The 22608-nt window shown below is 46.2% G+C and overlaps 1 protein-coding gene across 1 annotated transcript in view; it reads left to right on the top strand.

Annotated features, from left to right (window-relative positions):
- LOC144823260 (uncharacterized) overlaps positions 1 to 22608 on the top strand; it is a 277122-nt gene that overhangs the window by 41156 nt on the left and 213358 nt on the right. Inside the window, exons 4-5 of the mRNA XM_078681614.1 lie at positions 4043 to 4063; positions 5014 to 5073. Of these exons, the coding sequence (XP_078537740.1) occupies positions 4043 to 4063; positions 5014 to 5073 (81 nt within the window). The remainder of the gene's footprint in view (positions 1 to 4042; positions 4064 to 5013; positions 5074 to 22608) is intronic.

Genomic DNA, 22608 nt, shown 5'->3' with positions numbered 1-22608 from the left:
GCAAATAAACATGATGGATTGGCAGGCATAGTGAAAGGGATTTAGAGGATCCATCCTCCAAAAAGTGAAAGTGAAAAGAAAGAGGAGAGGAGTTGGAAGGAGGGGGGTGGGGGCGTGAAAAATATTTGGATTTCTTTATCAGAAATTGAGACTGTCTCCTATTTTGAAATTTTCAATCAAACAGCTCTGGTAAAATGAGTTCTCACAACTGGTATGTTACACATCCATATTTCTGAAGTATCACATGGAGCTAAGGTAGAGCTCTAGTTTTTTTGGTTATTTCTAATGTCTTCGGCACGACAAAGGCTAGGATAAATATTGTCCAAGCAGATGCAGTACCAAATAGATACAATGAGCCTTATGCAAAGATATATCTGAAACATGCAGGTCAGAGATTTTGGCAGAACCAACTCTGTTCTACATTTGACTGAGGTCAGTGTAGTGAGAACCGATTTAGATGTTACCAATGTATGCCATTTATAGTGTTACAAAATAGCTAAATCTTTGCAAGCAAGCACTACATAAAATCATGTAAATTTTATTATTAATTCTATGTGACATTTGTGTACTTCATGCAAGGGTTTAATTCAAAATAGTTCTACTTTTGAACGGGAACCATGAAAGGCTCAGACACTCCTAGTCACAATTGAACATATATTTGAAGCCCATTTCTGACTTTATTTTAGAGTATATTTCAGGAGCACTACGTGGAAATTGCTACTGCTGCAGCTTTCCATGAGTAGTTTTATGTGCTGCAGACATCGGTATCTGTGCCAAAGCTCATGTCAATACAACTTCCAACATAGACCATACAGATGATGGCTTTGGGTTGTCACACGTTCACAATTGCTTTGTTTGGGTAAACCTTCTTCAGACATTGGCTCGATGGGGAATGCAGCACATTTTACTATGAGCCCAATGCATATCTCAGATGTTTACTTTTGTCCGTGTTTACATAAACGATTGTTTTAAAAAGTAGTCCCTCTCGAACATCCCACCTATTGTAGCATCTCTTTCTCCCCGTGAAGCAGCTGTAGGGAGTTACTCAGAGGTTATGTGCTGCCTCTGACATTTACTTCTCTCAGGACTAACCCTCTAACCCTCTGCCAAGCTTCTCCTGTGAACAGCCCATGTGGCAAACCACATTAGATGTGGAGAGGAACCCCCTTCACCTAAAATGGCCGACCACCACTTCAATGGGATGTATGACGGTACAACGCGTACCGTTACAACGCGTACTGTTACGACGCAGGTTTTACAACGCAAGTCGTAACAACGACTTGCGTTGGGGGGGTGCTGGACAGTGAATAGTTTAATTTACTATTCCAACTCCAGTCCCCGTGGATAGTAGGGAAGGTGTTGGATAGTAAATGAAACTATTCCCTATCCTAGAGCGCCCTCCAGCGAAAGTCGTTGTAACGACTTTCGTTATAAATCCTGCATTGTAACGGTACCGCGTTGTAACGGTTCCGTTATAAAGGATGTTCCCCCTTCAATGTCATAGCGAAATGGGAATCTTTGAAGAGGTAATTCTCCGTCTTTGTTTGGTCATACTGGTCGCAGACATCTCTCATGCCAGGGACGACAGTGCTGTTGCAGGAGCTGGCACGTCCGGTGAGGCTGCTCAAAGATATGCTGCTGCTGCTGCCGTCTGCTCAGAGGTTGGAAGGAACCCTAAACCTGCAGCTTAGCACGTCTACGGCAATTTTAAGGGTGGCATGCAAGCCGCACTTTGGATGGTGCTGTTATCATTCAGAACATACGTCAGCTGGACAGGTAGCCGACAGTGTCCTGGGTTTTGATTGGTCTTAGCAAGGGAGTAGCAATTTCCTGAAGAGATGTACTACAGCACTTAGTTCAGTGCTCATCACAAAGTGAGCCCCTGTGAACTTGAAAAACAGATTCAGTAGAATAAAAGGTGCAAAATTGCTGTGATAGTTATGCAATGGTAAACTTTGCATAACTGATATAATTCAATATTTATAGCACTAGTCAAAAGTACACTTACTCTTCAGAGTCAGCTACAATCACTCCTTTACTTCCAGGGTCTTCTTTATCCTTTGCTAAGAACAGTCATGCAATATCAAGAGGGTATTTACAGTTTTCTGGATGTAAGCATCTGCCAAAAAGTGGCGGATGTCCCTCATCGGCCCCATTTAAAGTGAACACATGAGTTCAGCACCCACCAAACTCTCGTCCCAGAAATCTTTAGCGAAGGAGGACAGCTATTCTTATTTTCTGTTTCAAAGCTCATACTGTTCTTGTCATTTTAGCTCCCCTGTCTCATAATTAATTGAATCCTTGGAGGACAGGCAGTTTGACTGAGAAACTTCCACACTGAGTAGAAGACGACAATCAGGATTAGAAGCGTGTAGAGCAGGTTGAAAGAAATGTTCAGAGATCCTGCAAAGACAATCATACCTGCACAAAAAAACAGACCCCTAACATCATCCATGCACAGAGAGCAAGAACAGAGACCCTGAGTCAGCAATCACCCAAGAACATATCCATCCACCCACACCCAGTCATTCACCCATAATCCCACACCCATCATTCATGCAACCACTCACTCTTCCATACAGCTATCCAATTACACCCATCTATTTATCCAGCTACCCACCCACCGTTGCTTGTAATCACAGCCATCCAAACATTTATTCATCCTTGTATACAAACTTGCAGACAGCGATCCATCTGTGCACTCAACCAACATCCACCTATGTCTGCATGTGTGCGGTCTGTGTATGTGTCTGCATCTGTGTGTTAACTGTGCTCCTGGATATTTTTTGAGAGATAAAATGTGTTTTTTGTTTTGCATTCATGCCACACAAAAACACATGGCCACTACCTCAAACAAATTCACACGCAGCTAAAAGAAGACAGGCCTATTGGATTTAAGGTGCTTGTTTGCACAATTGTGTTACTCCGTGGTGCATTTTTAGTTCCATAGAAAAAACCTTTAACACACCCCCAACAACTTAGAGCTGCTTCATCCCATTCCCACCTTGGAGTGGCCTTTACAGAATTGAATCTTTAACTGCATCTACGGTAGAAATATGCCTCCCAAAGATTTGTGAATTCCCACAAAGCTGCATTTACTTAAACAGGCATCCCTTTGCATTGTCCACAACTCACCCTTTGCAGTACTTACGCTCATAGGTAATACGACATCATATACCTGCAAATTACGTGAGAGCAATTCCGAGTCTAGGTCCAAAGTGTGCGAATAAGAACATTTGTGCACCTACCTTTGCATAAGGAGTGCAAACACCCGTAAAGTGTGTCAAAGAGGGCCATGATGCGCCTAGGTTTATCTTAGGAGTGCAGACACCCTTTGTGAGTTTGGCCCTTAGTTTACAGTGAAATCATGAATTTAGCACTCGCTTTCTCTGTGCTGTGGACTGCCCAAAGTGCAGTTTGTTTACATTCCTGATCCCTTTCAACATTATACACAGTCTAAAATACAAGCTCAACAGAAATCGAAGTATGTGTCTCAGAACAAGGCAAGGCCTAAGTCTTTTTGGCACCTCTCAGTTGTCCATGTTTATGACTCATATCTTTCTGTGAAATCCTGTAAGGACACTCAAGCACAGCCACCAAAAGTTTCCCAAATTGAAATGCAGAATACCTAACATAAGCTCTTGCTCAAGCCATTACAATCTAGTTGCCATCCCATGCATTTATTATAGGCTGGCCAATCATCAAATTAAAATGTAAGGAGAATGTCATCAGGTGGTATTGCCTATGCATTTGACTCCCATGGTTACAAAAGGAATCAATATCATTCAGCAATTGGACTCTGTGGCGGCGACTGTCCTGATAGCATGATTACTCTTCAACATACAGATTGTCTGGTGAACTATTTATATGAATTGTATGTTGTATCATGACTGTACCCAAGAGCTCTACCCCAGATCGGCTACATAGATGATGGCTATTTTCTACTGCTTACTTGTTTTTGGAAAACTAATAAAATATTTTTAATCTGTCATTTAGCCATTAGTACATTCTTGTAATGTCTGTTTCCTCTTCTCTCTTACAGGTCGAACTTGCAGAAGAAGGGGTATGTATTGTAGTTGTTTATATTTAATATGCAGTTTGGGGTAAATTGGATAGATAGAGTATACACCTATTTACTAATCTGGACACTCCAAGGACTTACCTAAAGCAGTCGTGAATGATTTCTTAAAGTATCTATGCAGCTACATTGCAAGTCATGCACAACCCTATCTGCCTTTGACTTGACCACCTCCAGAGTATTTGTATTATATATTTAACCAATACCTTGACATCATCAATTTGTTTATACTTTTACCTGGTATGTTTTCCCCAATCCTCTCTCCATATTCCTTGCAAGGGGCCTTAACCTTTACTAGAACCTTTCCTTCATCCTACCTGAATGTCCAACCTTTACCTTAACCCTAAACCCAAAGCTATCCTTTACCATGGCCTTAAAGCTACCAATTGGAACAATTCCACCCTAAGCATATATTACCTTAATTCTAAACCTTTCACTTTTATCTTCACCCTTACTCTTTCCCTAAACCTATTCCCTCCTGTTATTTTTACCCATACCCTTGCCACAACCCTAAATCAACTTACCTTCCTTAAAGTATTTCAGTCACAGTAATGGCAATGACAAGGAAATGAGGTTGAGGCGAATGTGATTGACTAGGCAAAATAATTTAAATAAACCTAATAAGGGGTAATGGAAATGAGGTCATGGAGCACCCTTCCAGGATAGCTCTTTAATGCATGTTATTCTCTGCTTAGTTAAGGCTGCCACGTGTGTGATTATTGCCATAGGTTTTAAAAAGTGCATGTGTGCATTTTAAACTTACATTGTCAGCCAATTTTCTCACTGACACCAAATGAAAACCCCCTGGGGAAGCCCCATCCTCACCAGATTAGTCAACCTGTCATTTGTTTCAGGGATGTGCCTCTTGCGACCTTAGCCATGTTTATGGTATTAGTGGGTACCGCATGATCATTTATAAATTCTCTTTTTATCAGTGTCCCAAAGTGACGGTTTGCCACTGTGACAAAGGAGAAAGAGGCCACCCTGGACCTGCAGTGAGTACCCTTTTAATAAGTTATCTTTGTTTCTGTACATTCGGGAGGTAGAAAATGGTAGGAGATGAAAGATTACTGTACTGACATTTTTGTCTACATGAACTATGAACATGAATACAATTATTGTTAATAATGGAACTTTAGGTGGAATAATTTTGATATGCCTGTGCTTTTTAAATGACCTCTATCATTTTGTCACTTCTCTGATTTGTAGTCAGTGCCCCTAGTCAAAAAAACTGCAAACGTATTACCTTCCATTGTTTCAGTAACGTGAAGAAGCAATTCACAAGCTAGCAAACATAGTCAATCCCTTTGTACCAGATATATCAGCAACCTGCAGTCCTATTACTATAAACAATTCACAGACATAACAGGTTGGCCCCAAGTTCCTTGTTTTCCAGCAATCGGAGGTTATGCTAGGGCGTTGGCATCCCCTCAGAAAGGAATAACCGTAGTTGTTGACAGCCCATCATTGTCCTCATATTTTGCTTCACTTTGTAAATAGTTGTTCCAGTTGACAATTTTATGGGTCAGTTTTAACAAAACCTTAGTGTGTTATGCTCAGGGGTTTTAAACTGTTTACTATGCAAACAAAGATGCATGTAGATCCTGATTATTAGCTTATGTGTTACCAAATTTCCTTAGGTCTGTGGCTTCATGTAGTTTTTTCATGCAAACTGGAAATGTTTGCCTGCAAGCGCTAATTGCACTGAAAATTGAAGTGTTGTTTTCTCTTGATTTAAATTTAAAACAACTTTGCTCAATAATTTCAAATTTTTGGGATGTTGGTAATCTTTTTTCTTCTCATAACAACTTAAATGAGTGAGAATGTCCAGAATTTAATGTGAAAAACAACATGCAAAAAACTTTGCAAACTACAAGTAGTAATCTCTACTGTTTGTGAGAATAATATTTGCACAACCCATTTGTAGGGTGAAACCTTCCCCTGCACTCTGCACTACTAGCTAGGATAAAATGAGGTATTTATATGAGCTTTAGTAGTAACACCAAAGAAAGATCAGCATGACCTTTTTTAGGCTAAGTATTAGTACAAGCACATTCAATCTGTACGTCATATTGTCTGTCCCACACACACATTCGCTCCCATTTTATGTGATCAACTTGGCTGTTATTGCTGCTTTCATAGTTATCCTAAGTTGCTGAGTATTTGTTTAGCTCCGTGTTAGACTTGGTATATTTTGGCGTGTTTCCCCTGAGTTTTTGCTTTCTGACCTGCACACTTTTCTCACTGCTGATCAGTGGTACAGTGCAAGTGCTCCTGTGGTAAATTATGTTATAGATTGGTGTTACCATGATTGGATATTTGAATTACTTGTTAGTCCCTAGTAAAGTGCACTGAGTGTGCCAGGGCCTGTGAACCAAATGCTACTAGTGGGCCTGCAGCACTGATAGTGCCACCCACGTGAGTAGTCCTGAAAAGGTAACTCAGACCCGCAATTGTGGAGCCTGCGTGCAATTTGTAACTGCCATGTTGACTTGGCCAGTTCGCACACTTGCCAGTCCCTCACCTTCCATTTTCTTACATGTCTGCCACCCCTAAGGTAGGCCCTAGGTAACCCTGTTTGCCGGGTGTAGTGTATGTGAAAGGTAGGACATGCCCTGGTGTGTATGGCATGTCCTGATAGCGAATTACGGCCAATTTCGTTTTTCGCTATTGTAAGGCTAACTGTTCCCCATAGGACAGAATGGGGAGTTTGTTTAATACATCTTATAAACATAACTGGCCACGGGAATTAGGTAGGAAAATAAACTTTAGTATGCCTGAACTAAGAATCTAAAGATTCATCTTTTAGTGAAGGTAATTTTTACATTCTGTGTTTGAAAATACCACTTTTAGAAAGTAGGTATTTTCTTGCTCAGTCGTCCTGTGTGCCTCTGCTGGAATGTGGATTGCCTGTCTGGGGTTTGGATGACAGAAGGCTGGGGAGCAGGAGTGACTCAAGATAGTCTAGGCTCCAGATAGTCTAGGTGGGTCAGAAAAGGGCTGAATAGGCCTGGGCTGCAATTGGGGAAGGGGAAGGAGATTTCATTTAATCTCAGAGGGCCTGGTCTGCCATCTCCGCCTCCTGCCAGGAAGTCACACCAGAGAAGGCAGAACTAGTTCTGGCTGGGCTCAGACACTCTCTGTCTAAGAGATCACAGGATTCTAGATTATAAATATTGGGGTCCAGACACCTGAACTTTAGAACTCTTTTGGACTAAGAAGACTGCCAATAAGAAGGGCCGGAGAAGCTGTGAGGAGGAACTACCACTTTGCTGTGTGCTTTGCTGTGTTGGCCTGCAGTGGCTGCTTCCGTCTTGGGCAGTGAAAGGACTAAACTGAACTTTCTGCAATCTACTTTGTGAGTTTCTCCAAGGGCTTGAGGTAGAGCTTTCCCCCTGTACAAGAAGTCTCAGGAACAGTAAAGACTTCAAGCTCTTCTGCCCTCAGCACTGGGGACTATGTGTTTGTGCTGCAGCAGAACAAAAGCAACCCGAGGACGTCTACGACACCGCTGCCGACTCCGTGTCCTGAAGGCACCACAGAGGGCACCGCAACAACGCCGCACCATGACCTTGGTCTCACCCACGAAGCCTGCTGACGCCGCCACCGAGCTGCTACCGAGCTGACACCTTGGTATCCCCGATGACGATCCTCCAAGTCGAAATCTACGACGCTGCTTGCAGCGTGGTTCGAGGGCAACACCCGTAAAGTTACACAACGCACCGCCCTCATCCCGCACCGCAGCCTTGGCCTACCGATGCCAGCGCCATTGACTCCAGTTCGTCAGCCGATGACAGCGCTACAGCATCGATGACAACGCTGCTTGCACCTCAAACTACCAGCACCGCGGCGAGCACCACATTCACCTTGCACTGCGACCCTGGTCTCACCGACGACGCCATCTGACGCGGCCACCGAGCCGCTGCTCTCACCACGACCTAAGGGCACCCAACGCCGCACCACTTCCCTTCGCACTGCAGCACCCGATGCTTGCCGACGCCCGCGCTCCTGACTAAATCAGAGAGGAGATCTATCTGCAACGTGTGTGACTTCGAGGGCCCCGATGACTCCTGTACCGACCTCCAGAACGGACGCCTGTGGACGCCGTGCTTTCGGAAGCTCAACAAGAGGTCGCCGACGCCCTGCATTTCTAAAAAGTACAGTTTGCCTGTCTTCCCAACACCCTAGCTGGCCCAAAGAGCCAAAACTGTTTGGATCTTTTTGTTCACGATGCCGTAATAGCCCCGTACGGAGCTATCGACATCAAGGAGCTGTTTTTCAAGCATATTTTGATAACCGAAGATTTTTAAGTACTGTATTCTGGATTTTTTTTCATCGTTTTTGGTCTTGTCTTAGGTATATAAAAATATTGGATATTTTTCTAAACTGGTGTGGTGTCCTTTTGTAGTGCTTACACTGTATTACTGTTGGTTAGGTGCAAATGCTTTACACACTGCCTGTAAGATAAGCCTGACTGCTCGTGCCAAGCTACCAAGGGTGTGAGTAGGGGGTATTTTAGGAGTGCAACTCCCTTATACTGACTAGAGTGGTGGTTTCTGCCTGGCTTTGGCACATGCCCTAGCCTACCAAAAATCCCATTTCTGTCAGTATTTACCCGTACCGCTTGCCACTTTGTGCAGACATCTGTTTGTTGTTGTGATCCACTCATCGGAGGTTCTCAAATCAGGGATTTTCTTTCTGAACTACATTGGTGTGGGTGTGTGGACTGGGGATGTAGGTTATATTTAACTAAACATTTCATAATAGATGGGAGCATATCATGTGGCCTTTCAATCTAACTCCTATAAATATCAAGCATGTAGTAGGTTGTTGCTGTATGGTGGTTCACAGTGGGAGTTTGGGTCCGGAGGACTCCATATAACCTATGTCCACTATGGCAGCATTGTTGTGGAGCGGCAATAGGTTTCATGCCCTTCTTGATAACATGTAGTTGTGGGTCAGAGTCTTTCTAGAGCAATGTTTATGGATCTTTACCAGGAGTGTATTTTTAAATGGGAGCATGCCACACTGGAATCTTGTCTCTAGGTCTCTTTAAATTGGGCACGTTTTTTAATATGCACTGTTTGTGCTGCTGTCGAGTGCAACCACCATGAGTTGTTGTGTCTAAAACTTCTCATCCCTACTTAGATCATTTGAGGAGCTGCACTGTGCCAATGACTCTTGTACGCATAGCTCCCTTCCCCTTACAAGTTCCCTAGTTCCCTCTTTTCTGTTTCCCCTAGACAGACAGAACTGATAGAAAGTCAGTTTGCTGTCTGTAAACTATACAGGGTAGCCCTGCTGTCAGTGACAGCTGCTGTGTAGCTTTGCTGTCTAAGATAGGTGTGAGATAGCTTCAAAGGCTGCACCAAAGTGGATATCAGCCAGCAAATCAATGGACCAAAGTTGAGGAGTAGCTGAACTCTCTTTGGCAAGTGATGCATAGCACTTGTGACGGTAACAGGTGGATAGTTCTGCTGTGACACATGAGAGATAGCTGTTGTCTCTGTGCTGAGTGAGAAACAAGTCAACTTGAGCCTGAGATGGCTCTACTGTGAGTGGCAGGTGGTCAGGTGAACTGTTGGACCTATTTCTACAAGTGACGGACTATTCCCTGCCCTGTGCTGACGTGTTCCCAGGACTCGTCTCCAGACTGCAAGGAAACACTAGCTTTGCTACTCCCTTTCACTCATCCCACAGGCACAACTCTCACTAATGAACACAATTATAATCAGAGCACAAAGTTGCCCAGAGATTTGAACACTGTGTGAGCTATAGAGAGCTCCAGCTGCTCTTTTCCTTAATGAATTTGGGCTTTTGGGAGGAGAGGGATACCAGAGTTAAAGAGACAAGCAAGCCTTTGGATGTTAGGAGAGAGACCCTGGCATTCTCCAGTCTTAAGACAAATGGCTAAAGTTGCCAGAGGCCTAGCTTTGATAATAGGTTTTCCAGTGTGGCTGCTCCAGTCAGTTGACAGTGATCTAGGCCTGATCAAGGCTGTAACGGACTATGATATTGCCCGAGTATTAGGGATGCAACTGAACATACAGAGCACCAAACTCCACTGTTACAAACCAGGATTTCGGGATTCAGAGAGATACCGACAGCAGCTACCTACCAGTCTCCAGTGCTTGGCCAAAGATGAACGTATGCTGGGAGGCCTACCTGCACACATGCCTTAACTACTTCAGGTCCACTCGCCTCTCCATGTTTTCCAAATCTAGGAAAGACTGCAACTGCACCTTGGTTCCAGAGGCAGATGACCAGATATAAGGAGCATAATCACCTGCCCAGAGTGGCTAGGGAGAGGAAGGAGACTTTATAAAGGACAAAAGAGTGTGAGCAGGGATTGACACTGGCAAGGCTCATTGGATTGTGTGCCATTGCTGTGATCATTTGTTGTCATTCAAAGTCTACTGGGTATTTAGAGGAGTGGCCATCATGGGGTTGAGGATGAGGCATATTGAGTTAAGTCACATACAGGCCCAGAGGTAAGTAACAATTAGAAAAGGAGTCGATGACGGATGTTATGTTATATACAAAAGAGGGTCCGATGGGCTTTTTGACAAGGTCCGGCATATGCGCCCAGAGTCATGAGAAAAACAAGTAATATGCTGTTTCTGATAGATGAAAACAGTGTCAGTTAAAGGGGTCTAGGCTAACTTGACCAAGAGTGATTGAGAGTTGGGAATCCATTTTATTCGAATATAGGGCACTCCTCACACACCCATATGGGTGTCATGCTTCATTATTGGGCTGCTCCTCGTCGGGTCGGAGCTGCAATACCCGACGGGCTCCCAATGAGGGGCACCTTGGCGGAGATCTTTTTTCCAATAGCCGTTTGGTGCCGTGGGGGTGAGGGGCCTAGTGAGTGAGATGGAGGAATGTGTTAGATAAGTGAATTAAAACAGGGTTGGGAGTACAAGCAACAGAACATTTTAATAAGTGGATCTCCTACCCTGAGTAAAAACAAACAAGAGGCGCAGGGCTGGGATTTATGTCTCCGGTGGGGCGCTCTTTTGTGTGAATGGTCAACATGTTTCTCGCCTAATCTATAATCTAAGAGCGATTCGTCAGGACCTAAGAACTAAACGTTACCTATCTTCACCAAGGGTAGTTATGTGGTCAAAAACTCACACTGCTGACCACCCCAACTGCTATTTATGTGAAATACCTGGTAGCACTTGATCTACCTAATGGTACAGGATCTACCCTAATCGGATAGTTAAAAAGCTTCCTCAATCTCTGGCACGTCATACATAAGGGACTTCCTCATGTGGTTTGCGCAATTTGCACCTCGGCCGGTGACCTACCTGCAGCTGCCGGGATTGGAAGGTGCTATGTTATGTCATGTTGTATTATATCATGAGATGCCATGCACAACAATTTAAGTATGTTTTGTTATATGATGTTGGTATCAGCTATCATATTTTGTTACGTAATGTTACTTAATGTTATTTCATGTTTTGTTCAGGAGGGATGCTAAGTTATATTATTTTTTTAACATAAGATTTTATTGAGGAAAAAGAAAAACAGAGTCAAAGAGTTAGTCACATCACCATTACACCTTCATAGGGCGATACAAAAAGCAAACAAAATGTAAATCAGCGCTACATTCGACCCAGGGGTCCAGCACGAGACAGAGCCAGTTCAGTAGTAGGCGAATCACAAAGTTCGCCCCGGTATCTGTTCCAGTGTCCCCACTTTGAGTCCCATTTCTTAGGGCAGCCTCTAATTTTATAAACAGTCTTCTCAGCAATCATGCAGCGGTCCACTTCTGCCACCAAGCCCACCACCATCGGCACTTCCGGGGAGCCCCACTTCATTGCAATGGAGCGTTTAGCAAACAGAAACCCCAGCGCCGTCCACTGAAGTTCGTGGTGTGTCAAATCATTCGCCCCCCACATGTTGAGGACACATTCCCTTGGTGATGGCATAAGAGGCTTACCCAGGGATCTACTCATCTTTTGGACCGTGCCCCCCCCAGAACTGTTGCACCACCGGACAATCCCATAGGATGTGGTAGAAAGTACCAGGCAAGCCACATCCCCTCAAGCACAGTGTATCAGGGCGCCTACCAATTTTGGCCAGGGTGAGAGCGGACATGTAGGCCCTATGCAAAACCTTCAACTGGATCAGCCGGAACCTGTGGCAGATAGCCGATTCCCTAGGGGACATCAGTGCCGAGCGCCAGTCCTCCTCATCCAAGGGACCCAAATCTGCTTCCCATTTGGTCCGTAGTGACTGAAATGGGTCGGGGAGGTTATTACAGAGCTTCCGGTAGGTGCAGGAAATGGCCTTTTCAGGGCTAGGTTTGGACAATAACCTGTCTTCCAGGGGGGAGGTCGCGGGTATGGAGGTAAGATCTGGGACAGCGGCCCTAATAGCGTGTGCAATTTGCAAATAACGGAAGTATTCTGTGTGTGCAAGGGAGTATTTGGCCTGGAGTTCACTAAATGTAAGCAGTGTCCCTTTATGAAGAAGTTCTCCCACCTCCGAAATCCCTATGGTATCCCATTTGTCAAATCCCTGGAGGAAGCACAGGGATTCCAGGCGCTGTGAGGACCAGAGGGGTGTCGCTTTAGTAATCTTGTCCGTCCATCCCAATCGTTAAGTGGCCCTATGCCAGATTGCGACCGTGTGCGCCATAGGTCCTACATATCTGTTTTTAGCCGGTTTACTGTAGAGGGCCCCCAAATACCCCTCTCGCCCAGTTTGACATTTGTCAAGAAGGAAGGCCGGGTTCAGGGGCGAGCCGTGAATCCAGCTGTTGACAGCCACCAGTTGCGACGCCCAGTAATAAAGACGGAGGTTGGGTAGGGCTATCCCTCCGTCGTACCAGCCCAGAAAAAGTCTACAAAGGGCAATACGGGCAGCTCCACCATCCCACAACAAAAGACGCAGCTCACTTTCCACCGCACGAAAATAGGAGTACGGCACCAGGAAGGGGCAATTCTGCAATACGTAGAGGAAGCGCGGGAGTGCTAACATCTTAAACAATGCCGCCCTGCCTGGAAGGGAAAGCGGAAGGGACCGCCAGTGGGCAACGTCGCTGTGGAGTCTACGCAAAGGACCCAACAAATTGCAGTCATAGAATAACTTAGGATCAGGCGTAACATAAATACCGAGGTATTGAAAGCCCTCGGTGGCCACCGCAATGGAAAAACCTCGAGGTAACCGGGTAGGGGCACCATGGAGCATGTACAGCGTGGATTTGGTCCAGTTAATCGAATACCCCGAGTACTTCCCAAAGTTGGTTAGAACATGGAACAAGCTGTTGATAGAGGACTGGGGGGAGGACACATATATGAGAATGTCGTCGGCATACAGGGAAATTTTGTCGGTTATGTCATCAGTCCAGCAGAGGCCTCTGATGGAGACGTCAGTACGGATCCAGTGGGCGAGGGGTTCAAGAGTGAGGGCGAACAACAGCGGAGACAAGGGGCAGCCCTGTCTAGTTCCCCTGTGTAGGGGAAACCGCCGAGACGTGTGGCCGTTGACCCGAACTTGGCCCAGGAGGTCAGTATAGAGGAGCCGCACCCAGCTAATGAAATGGGGCCCAAAACCAAAGCGGAGCAGGACCTCGAAGAGATAGGGCCATTCGATCGAGTCGAATGCCATCGTGGCATCGAGGGATAAGACGGCCGCATCCTGTTGTATAATGGGTTGACGGCTAATGACATTATGGACTCTCCGTGGGTTCAACGCAGTATTGCGACCCGGGAGAAACCGGACTGGTCATCATTTATTAAGGAGGTAAGTACCAAAAGGAGGCGATTCGCCAAGAGTTTAGCCAAGACCTTTGCCTCCGCGCTAATCAATGAGATCGGCCTGTACGAGCCGCAGTCGATGGGTGGTTTATTAGGCTTGAGGATGACCGCGATGGAGGCTAGTCGTTGATCAAGCGGGAGAATGCCGCTGTCGCGGCTCTCCATAAACATATTCAGAAGATGAGGGACAATATCCGGGACCATGCCCTTTAAGAATTCGACGGGAACCCCATCAGGACCCATGGCCTTACCAGAATTGACAGCAAAAAGCGCCGTGGTGAGCTCATCCACCGTGATGTCGGCGTCTAGGGCCTCCCTATCTACGTCCGAGACGACTGGGAGGTGCATCTCATCCAGAAGTTGTCTGGATTCCTCCGATGTGTAACATGTACCAGCAGTGTAGACTTGCTCTAGGTGGTCGGCAAAAGCCTCCGCAATGTCTCGCGGATCAACAATCGATGATCCATCCGGCCCAGTCAGGGACGACACCCAGCGGGACCCTTGTTCTCGTCGCTCCAACCACGCAAGCATCTTACCCGCGCTATCCCCAAATTCATACACCCGATGGCGCGTGTGAAGCAGTCGCGCCTGTGCCTTTTCCTGAGCTAGCGCCTTGTAGGCCAGTTGCTGGGTGCGTAGCCAGCGAGCGGTGTCATCCGAGGGGGTCGCGTTATGAGTCGTCTCAAGACAGATGAGATCAGATTCGGCTTGAAGAATCTGCTTGTCGCGTTTACGTATGTTTCCCATCTTTAGTGCTAGTGCTTCGCCCTTCACTACTGCCAGATACGCCTCCCAAAGTGTGACCGCAGATTCAACAGAGCCGACATTCTCAGCAAAATAAAGGGTAGTACGTTCAGTCAGCTAAGTTATATTATTGAAGGTCATGTGATACTGTTATGTCATGTCAAGTACAGGCATGTGAAGTTATGGATTGAGAAGGTATACTTTGCTGTCTTGTGTTATACTTTTATTTGTTTGCGCGCTTGCTTGGCTTGAAGACTTAGTAAGCTACTCTATCCCCTTGATTTAATGTTCTGCAATGCATTTTATAGGTGTAGTGGTATTAATTTTGTAATGTAGATTGGTGCGGCGGTGTATGGCATGGGATCCTGTGGTGCAACATGGTATGGGTGGGGTGTAAGGTACATTAGATTGAGGGAAGGAATTGTATTTTAAGTTATGCTATGCTATGGTTTGTCAGGGGTGGTATGCACAATTGTGGCAAGCTGTGGCCTGGTATGGCATAGTGTGGTATTTTGTGGTACACTATGGTATGGTGTGGTGTGATATACTACGGAAGGCACAAGTTAGAAGAGCACGTGAGAAAGCCCTGAAAAGAAAGCATAGGCCAGGCACAGGTGAGAAGCCACAGGGAAGATGGTGGGAAAGAACATGTGAGAAGACACAGGTGACAAGGCGCTGAAGAACCGGGTTATTTAGGACCCGGCGGCACCAGGGGCACGCCCAAAGTCTTCGGGTTCACCTGTCTTTGAATACAGAGACACGGGACTCTTCTTGGTGACGTCAAAGATCGATTTTATTGACTGCAGCCAGTAACAGAAGTCCTAGAAATCATCAAGGTATGAGTTCTCAGGAGACTGCTCAAATTTTCAAAGCAAGTCATCCCTTTTTATGCTAAAAATCACATTCCAGACAAATACCTAACATTTACGAACTGTCCAATCACATGTATCCACACCAAAAGTATCGCATGACGGTAAAACCCACTTTTCAATTGTCCGGCCCATGATCAATCATCGGACAAACCCAACATTCTTCTTTAGACAGGCCGAACGAACCCATAATAAAAGAGGCCACAACCCAATCATAAATAGACCATAAAGAAAGGAGCAGAAACAGGTGAGAGTAGGATAAGGCATATTTGTGTGTAGTAAAACTTTACAATGTCCTGCGCTCTGATCTTAGTATTGATCAGCTAGCGGGCAAGAACTGGCTCAGCAAGGTTGGCTTCAGGCAACGAGGTCAGGTCACTTCGGGTCATGTAAAAGTCAGCACAAACCTCAGCTAAAGTACACGGGTCTTAAAAACTCATGCAGCCGCAGTCATCGGCCTATGTGAGGGCAACCACAAAATGGCTGCCTTGCACAAAATGGAAACCAAGGTTCAGAATGGAATCTTCAAATACACTGTGAATCCTTGTGTGTAACATAGCGAAAACACTCGTACTTGCCAAACGTATTAGTTACGGTTCATTATTACCCAAATCGTAACGGAACCATGACATTTAAAACACGGGTTCCGAATTCACGGAACCTCAGACCCTCATTTTGCCCTTACATAGGCAATTACTCAGTCTATATCTGAGTCGATGTCAATTCTCATTAGATCACCAAGGTGCTGTTGAAGCATTATCTTGTTTCTCTGTACATCTCTCGAGACAGGCGGTCTCCTGATACACGTAGTAGCACAAAGGCCACATATGGCAGGACCGCACTGTACACACAGACAACATGAGAAAAGAACCGCTAGAGCTGCACCAATGATCATCAGAATCTTCCATCCCCAAACGGATAACAGTCCCCAGAACCATCCAGTTAACGACCAATCTCCTTCGTCCACATGTATGGACTCGGAGATCTTATGTTACTTGGAAATGGCCTTGTATACTGCCGGAGCATTATCTGGGATAAAAACGCAGCAACTCGATTGGATCACTTTACATACTCCACCTCGATCTGCAAGTATGACGTCTAAAACCATACGATTCTGTAACGTCATAAGGCGATCCGCTTGAAGCTCAGCTGTCAAATTACTAAGGGCACCGGCAGTTTCGTTTATGGTGGATTCAACCACTCTTGTTAATTGTCGTAAGCCTCTACTGTTAGCCATAGGTCCCCAAAACGGTAAGAAACCCTTAAAGAAGTCTCCCACTTCCTGTCCAGCAGTATCTTCCCGACTGAAGACACCTCTAACAACTCTTGTTTTGTGGTAATCTGCAGCAGCAGTATACGTAGGAGGCAACAAGTATCCAACATAACACGTTCCTGAAAAATCAGGGGGCAACCATGTATATGCTCGGTTGTAACAAACAAAATACGTGCCCTTAGCTGCCAAAAACGGCGTGTAAGATTGAGACGTAAAAACATACGTCTTAGTACAAACACTCTTCCCCAGCTGAGCTTTCGGATTTTTGCCATTACCTTGCAGACAAAAATGACCTCGGTGGGGTACGACCGTTATCGGAGGTGACCTCTTTCATTTCTGCTTTTCACTCAGACTAACACTGTATCTGGTCGTGTTCCATCCAACATAAGCCGATAACTCTTCCTTGGGAATAGTCCTGTAGGTATTGATATCTCTGCTCATATTCATAACTCCCTTCACCAAGGCTTGATTACTCAAGTTATCTCTCATGGAATGCAGAGGATAGACTTCCAGGGCATAAATGAACATCGTCTGAAAAGCCCATAATGACCCATTCTGACTAAACGGTAAGATCAGATAGGGAACAACTCTATCTGTAGTATGTGGCATAAGACCACACACCCAACAATTAGTGGTGTTCACCACCCACTGATGTTGATGCAGTAACTGTACGAATGTATTATGTACAAATTCTGACCTTCTAATCTGCTCGTGTTCCGGTAAGATATGGAAAGAATGCAAAGAAGTAGTAGTAATCAGAAAATATTTGCTATACATTATTGTACATAGTTTCATCTTAAAGTTCATTTTCTCCGCAGCTCTCTCGGTCTCAAAAAACTCCATCCTCTAACCGGGCTGTTCACGGCGGTTGGTTTTCTTCTGCTTAGGAGTGCTTCTGTCAGTCCAGGGAACGCCCTAAGACCAACCAGAACCGTCGACCTTGTGTCTGCACGGCTGCAATCCCAAGTCTTTACACCGCGACCCTACAGCTGAACCCGGATGGCGGTTGCAAAAAGGGAAAAAAAGATCAAAACAGTTTCTTGGCTGAGAGAGTGCAGTTATTTGTCCATTATTTCTAGGTCGCAAATTATAACGGGTTTTTGCCAGGCTCTGTCTGGTTTAGGAATAACAGTTCAGGCTCGGTGGGGTCCAATCTTAAAGATGAAGGCACAGCTGCTTGTAGGACATCATCATCTTCTTTCTCACTCCCTCTCCATACCAACTCAGCATCGCTGAACGGTGTGACCTTCGGCAACCTTTCAGTCTCGGTGTCTGCAATACCTTCGAGGACCCACTGGTCATACGGCAGAGGTAAAGGTACCCTCTTACAGTGTACACCGTGGATCCAATTCTTCTTCCCAAAAACTCTTACAGATGTTCTTGTAGAAAGCAGCACTTGGTGAGGGCCCATCCAGCGGGGCTGGTCGTTCTTGGTCCGTTGAAAATTTTTCACGAGGACCCAGTCACCAGGATTGATGGTGTGACCTGGGTCCACAGAGGCTGATGGCAGGTTATCGTGAACCTGTTGATGCAAGACACACAATTTAGCCGTTAGGTCATACAAATAGTCCACCAACACAGGATAGTCAATATCACAAAATTTTGTTGGTCTCGGCACTCCCCACACATTTGCCGGTCGACCAAAAACAATCTCATATGGACTAAGTCCGATTCGGGAATGCACTGTAGTTCTAGTTGACAAAAGTGCCAACGGCAAAGCATCGGGCCATTGGAGACCAGAACTCGCCTGAATTTTGGCTATCTTTAGCTTCAAAGTGCCATTGTAACATTCCACTAATCCAGCTGATTGGGGATGATTTGCAGCATGAAATTTTTGTCTTATGCCCAAACCCTCACACACTCTCTTCATGATCTTCCCCACGAACTCACTTCCGTTATCACTCCACACCATCCTTGGCAACCCAAACCTAGGGAAATATTCTTTGAGCAAGACTTTAGCTGTGGACGAGGCAGTATTATCTTTTAGGGGGTATGCCTCTACCCATCTAGAAAAGGCGCAAACAACTACAAGGACGTATTTCAAGTTGTTGCATCTTTCCATGTGGATAAAATCCAATTGCAGAACCTCGAACGGATACGTCGGAGGCGCAAAGTGACCAGCTGGAGTTGGAGTTCCCTTACCAGGATTATACATCAGACACACCATACAATTCTATTTTTTTTTTTTTTTTTTTTTAAAAACCTTTATTCATATTAGATAGTTACAGTCATAGCACACCAACCGTGCGGTCGAGCATAGGAACAGAGGCATAATCAATAAACAATGGAAAACAGGAGCAATACGGAAGTACACCTCGTAAGTCAATGCTGTAACTCAGGAGATCCAAGTACCAACACGGCCACAGGGTTAGGGAAGGTTTGTTTTTTTTAAATGAAAGAAAGTCAGGATATGATGCCACACAATGAGAGCCCATCAAGGCCGAGGTTAAACATGAGAAAAAGGATATTCGCAGCAGGAGCAACATAAGCAGGACATTATGTCAGGATGCAGACACAGGATATGCATTCAACATACACGTCCCCACCTAAAAGAATACCCGCCCGCCATGCAGTGAAACAACATAAAACATACACCAAACGCACGGCGAGTTACCTCCAGGCAGACCCGCGAAAAGGAGAGAAAAAGGAAGAAAGGGAAGAGAAGAACAAAAAACAAAAGGAACATTCAAGGCCATAGAACAGAAAAAGTGAACAAAAAACAACAACCCCCCACCCTGCACCTCTGCATACGGCCACGGCCTACCCCCCTAGCAGCGTGCCTGTCGCCCCATATGTTAACCCAAAATATAGAGAAGAGAGATAAAGAGAAAGAAAAGAGACAATATTCCACACAAGAGAAAGAGAAACAAAGAAGAAAGGGGAAAAGAGAAGAAAATCAAAACCCCACGAAAGGGGAAGGTAGAAACAGGGAGGGACCCCAATACAGGCCCCCGGCCCCCCCCCCCCCCCCGCCGCCCCCCGTCATCATAGTATTACCAGGATGGACAATATGCATCAAAAAGCAACAGGATCAGAGTCAGGATTACGGCCCAGCCCCTCAAACTACCCAAGCAAGATGGAAAGTCCCCCACGATGACACACGGAACGGAACGCCATTGATGCACAGGAATCACGCCGTCCCGAGCAGAAGTATGTCACAAATATCAGGAGGCGGAAGAAGGCAATTAAATCGCATCGAATGGGCAGACCAGAGCGGAACAGAACAGGAAGCCTTACAAAGTTCCAGGTAATTGCGTCATCAAAGTGAAGCCGCCGCCATTTTATCTGCATACGATCCGGTGAACAATGCGTAGAATAACAAGGACGGCCATTTTGTAGCGTCCGGCACCCACCGTGAGACTCCTCGCCAGGATACGAGAACCTCTCCTTCGCTGCCAATAAAGTCAAAATAAAGTCCCAGCATAGTGTCTGCAGAATACGGCGGAGCCGGAGCCACACAAAAAATGTCACACAACCAGGAGATCAGCGGCAGGTTGTTGTCCCCAGTCCGGTGATAACGGGCTCACCCCTGTAGCAATCCAGAACCAGGCATGCCCTTCTAGTGCACGGGAGGCATGAGATCCCACTCCCGTCCGTCGATTGGGCGCGTTGCCAACGCCATATGTAGAAACACCTCCATGCAACAATGCTCACAAAAGGGACCCCCAATAGAAGCCTCAGCGACCGGTGTCAGGGCCGCCCGCCCCAGGAGCAGAGAAAAGGGGGATGGCAAAAACAGCTCCAAAACAGTAGCGTCCAATAGAGGCATCGCCCCCACTTAGTGGTGCAGGAGCACAGACGGTCCCCCCCCCACAATCAGGATAAGGCAACAGCGGTACCGCTCCGCAACCAGCTCCGAGGAACTGCGATGCGGGGTAGAGGCAGCGCGTCGCATGCCAAGCCGAGTCCCAAAAGAGCAGCAAGAAGCCAGCCGCAAATAACCAATTCCATCGGGGGGGGGACGGACCAAAGAACAGCATACGTCATGTCCTTATGCTCCACAGGCCACATTAACGCCAAGTCCTTGGGGGCGGGCCGACCAGCATAGTGGGTCACCGGTACCTTCTGGGTCCGCGCGGCCGTTGTTGTAGCACTTCCAGGCGGCAGTAAAATCACTCGGGGTCCCGGCTGCCCGTCTCGAGCAGGCCATAATCACGGAGGTCCGTAGCTTCGCCTCCCGAGCACGGAGAGCACTCGGAGTCGGGCGTGTCCACTGAGCGCACCATCCGACACACGGGGGCACCGGAGCTGTGCGGGGCGGGCGACGGGATCAGGCGGGGGGAGAGGAGAGCCGGCGGAGCCGGGAACCCGAGCGACCATCTTGGCCGCCGGTCCGGCTCCGCCCCCGTTCTGACCCACCATACAATTCTTGACCACATTCTCCGCACATTTGGGAATCCCACCATTCTCCCACACTGGAGCCAACAACTTACAAATTCCTTTCGCACTAATGTGAGACAACCCATGTGCCATCGTAACCACCGCAAGCACATATGCATCCGGCAACATCCATCTTTGGTGTTCTGATAACTCAACCCAACAACCAGTCAAATCCAATCTACCCGTAGTTTCTCTCCACACGCTCTTTTCTTTTTCAGTAGCTTCAGCCTGGATTGATTTCACATTCTCAATCGTATCTTCACACATTCCAGCTGCACCAAATCCATCTCGCAGGGCCGTCAACGTACATTCGACTCATCACATTTCTCGCTGTTTCTTTCGCAACTTCATCCGCAAACGCATTACCACGACCAACATCATCTGTAACCTTCCGGTGAGCACTACACTTCACAATCGCAACTTGCTTCGGCAAAGTAAGTGACTCAAGAAGCTCATTCACCAACTGCCCATGTTGGATCTTAGTCCCATGCGATGTGAGAAATCCTCTTTCTTTCCACAAGTGTCCAAAACTGTGTGCCACACCAAACGCGTACTGACTATCGGTATACACATTCACTCTCTTTCCCTCAGATAAAACACACGCTCTCGTTAATGCAATATATTCTGCTGCTTGCGCCGAATTATAGCTCACTCGTGCAGTTTCAACAATTGTACATAATGTCGTCACGGCATATGCCGCAGTCGTATCGCCATTTGGGAGCTTGTAGCATGACCCATCAACCCATAGCGTACCATCAGGATCCGAAAGAGGAGTATCTTTCAAATCGATTCTCCCCTTCGTTTCCTCCTCTGTCCTAAGAAAACAATCATGCTGTTCCTGACCATCTGTGTCCACAGAAATCGGCAGCAATGTCGCTGGATTCAATACATTACACCGCTTGATGTGCGCATGACTAGCCAAAAGTGTCAACTCATAGCCCGACAACCTCGCACTAGTAAGGTGCTGAGTCTTGGTTCTATTTAATAAAGTATCCACTGCATGTGGAACCATCACGACCAACGTGTTATCCATCACCAATCCAGCAGACCGTCCGATAGAAACAGCCGCTGCCGCTGTAGCTCTTAAGCAACTTGGCAACGCTCTAGCTACCTGATCTAAAGTCGACGAGAAATACGCACATGGACGCTGCTTATCACCGAATTGTTGAGTCAAAACTGACAATGCACAACCCTCTCTCTCGTGGACGTAGAGTGTAAAAGGCTTACTGTAGTCAGGAGTACCCAACACTGGAGCAGAACACAACGCATCACGCAACTCAGAAAAACTTTTCTGACAATCGTCAGACCAAGGAAGAGGGTTCGGTATATCCTTACAAGTCAATGGCAACAGAGGTTTTGCCAACAAAGAAAAGTTCGGAATCCACTGTCTACAATACGACGTGATACCCAGAAAAGCACGTACCTCTCTCTGCGTACTTGGCTCAGTCATTTGAGCAATCGCTTGAATTCGTTCTGGGGTCAACCTTCTTCCCT

Source organism: Lissotriton helveticus, chromosome 3_1 (assembly GCF_964261635.1).
Source record: "Lissotriton helveticus chromosome 3_1, aLisHel1.1, whole genome shotgun sequence".
Lineage (NCBI taxonomy): Eukaryota > Metazoa > Chordata > Amphibia > Caudata > Salamandridae > Lissotriton > Lissotriton helveticus.
The sequence above is the reverse complement of the archived record's forward strand: the minus strand, read 5'-3'. Positions and strand labels throughout refer to the sequence as shown.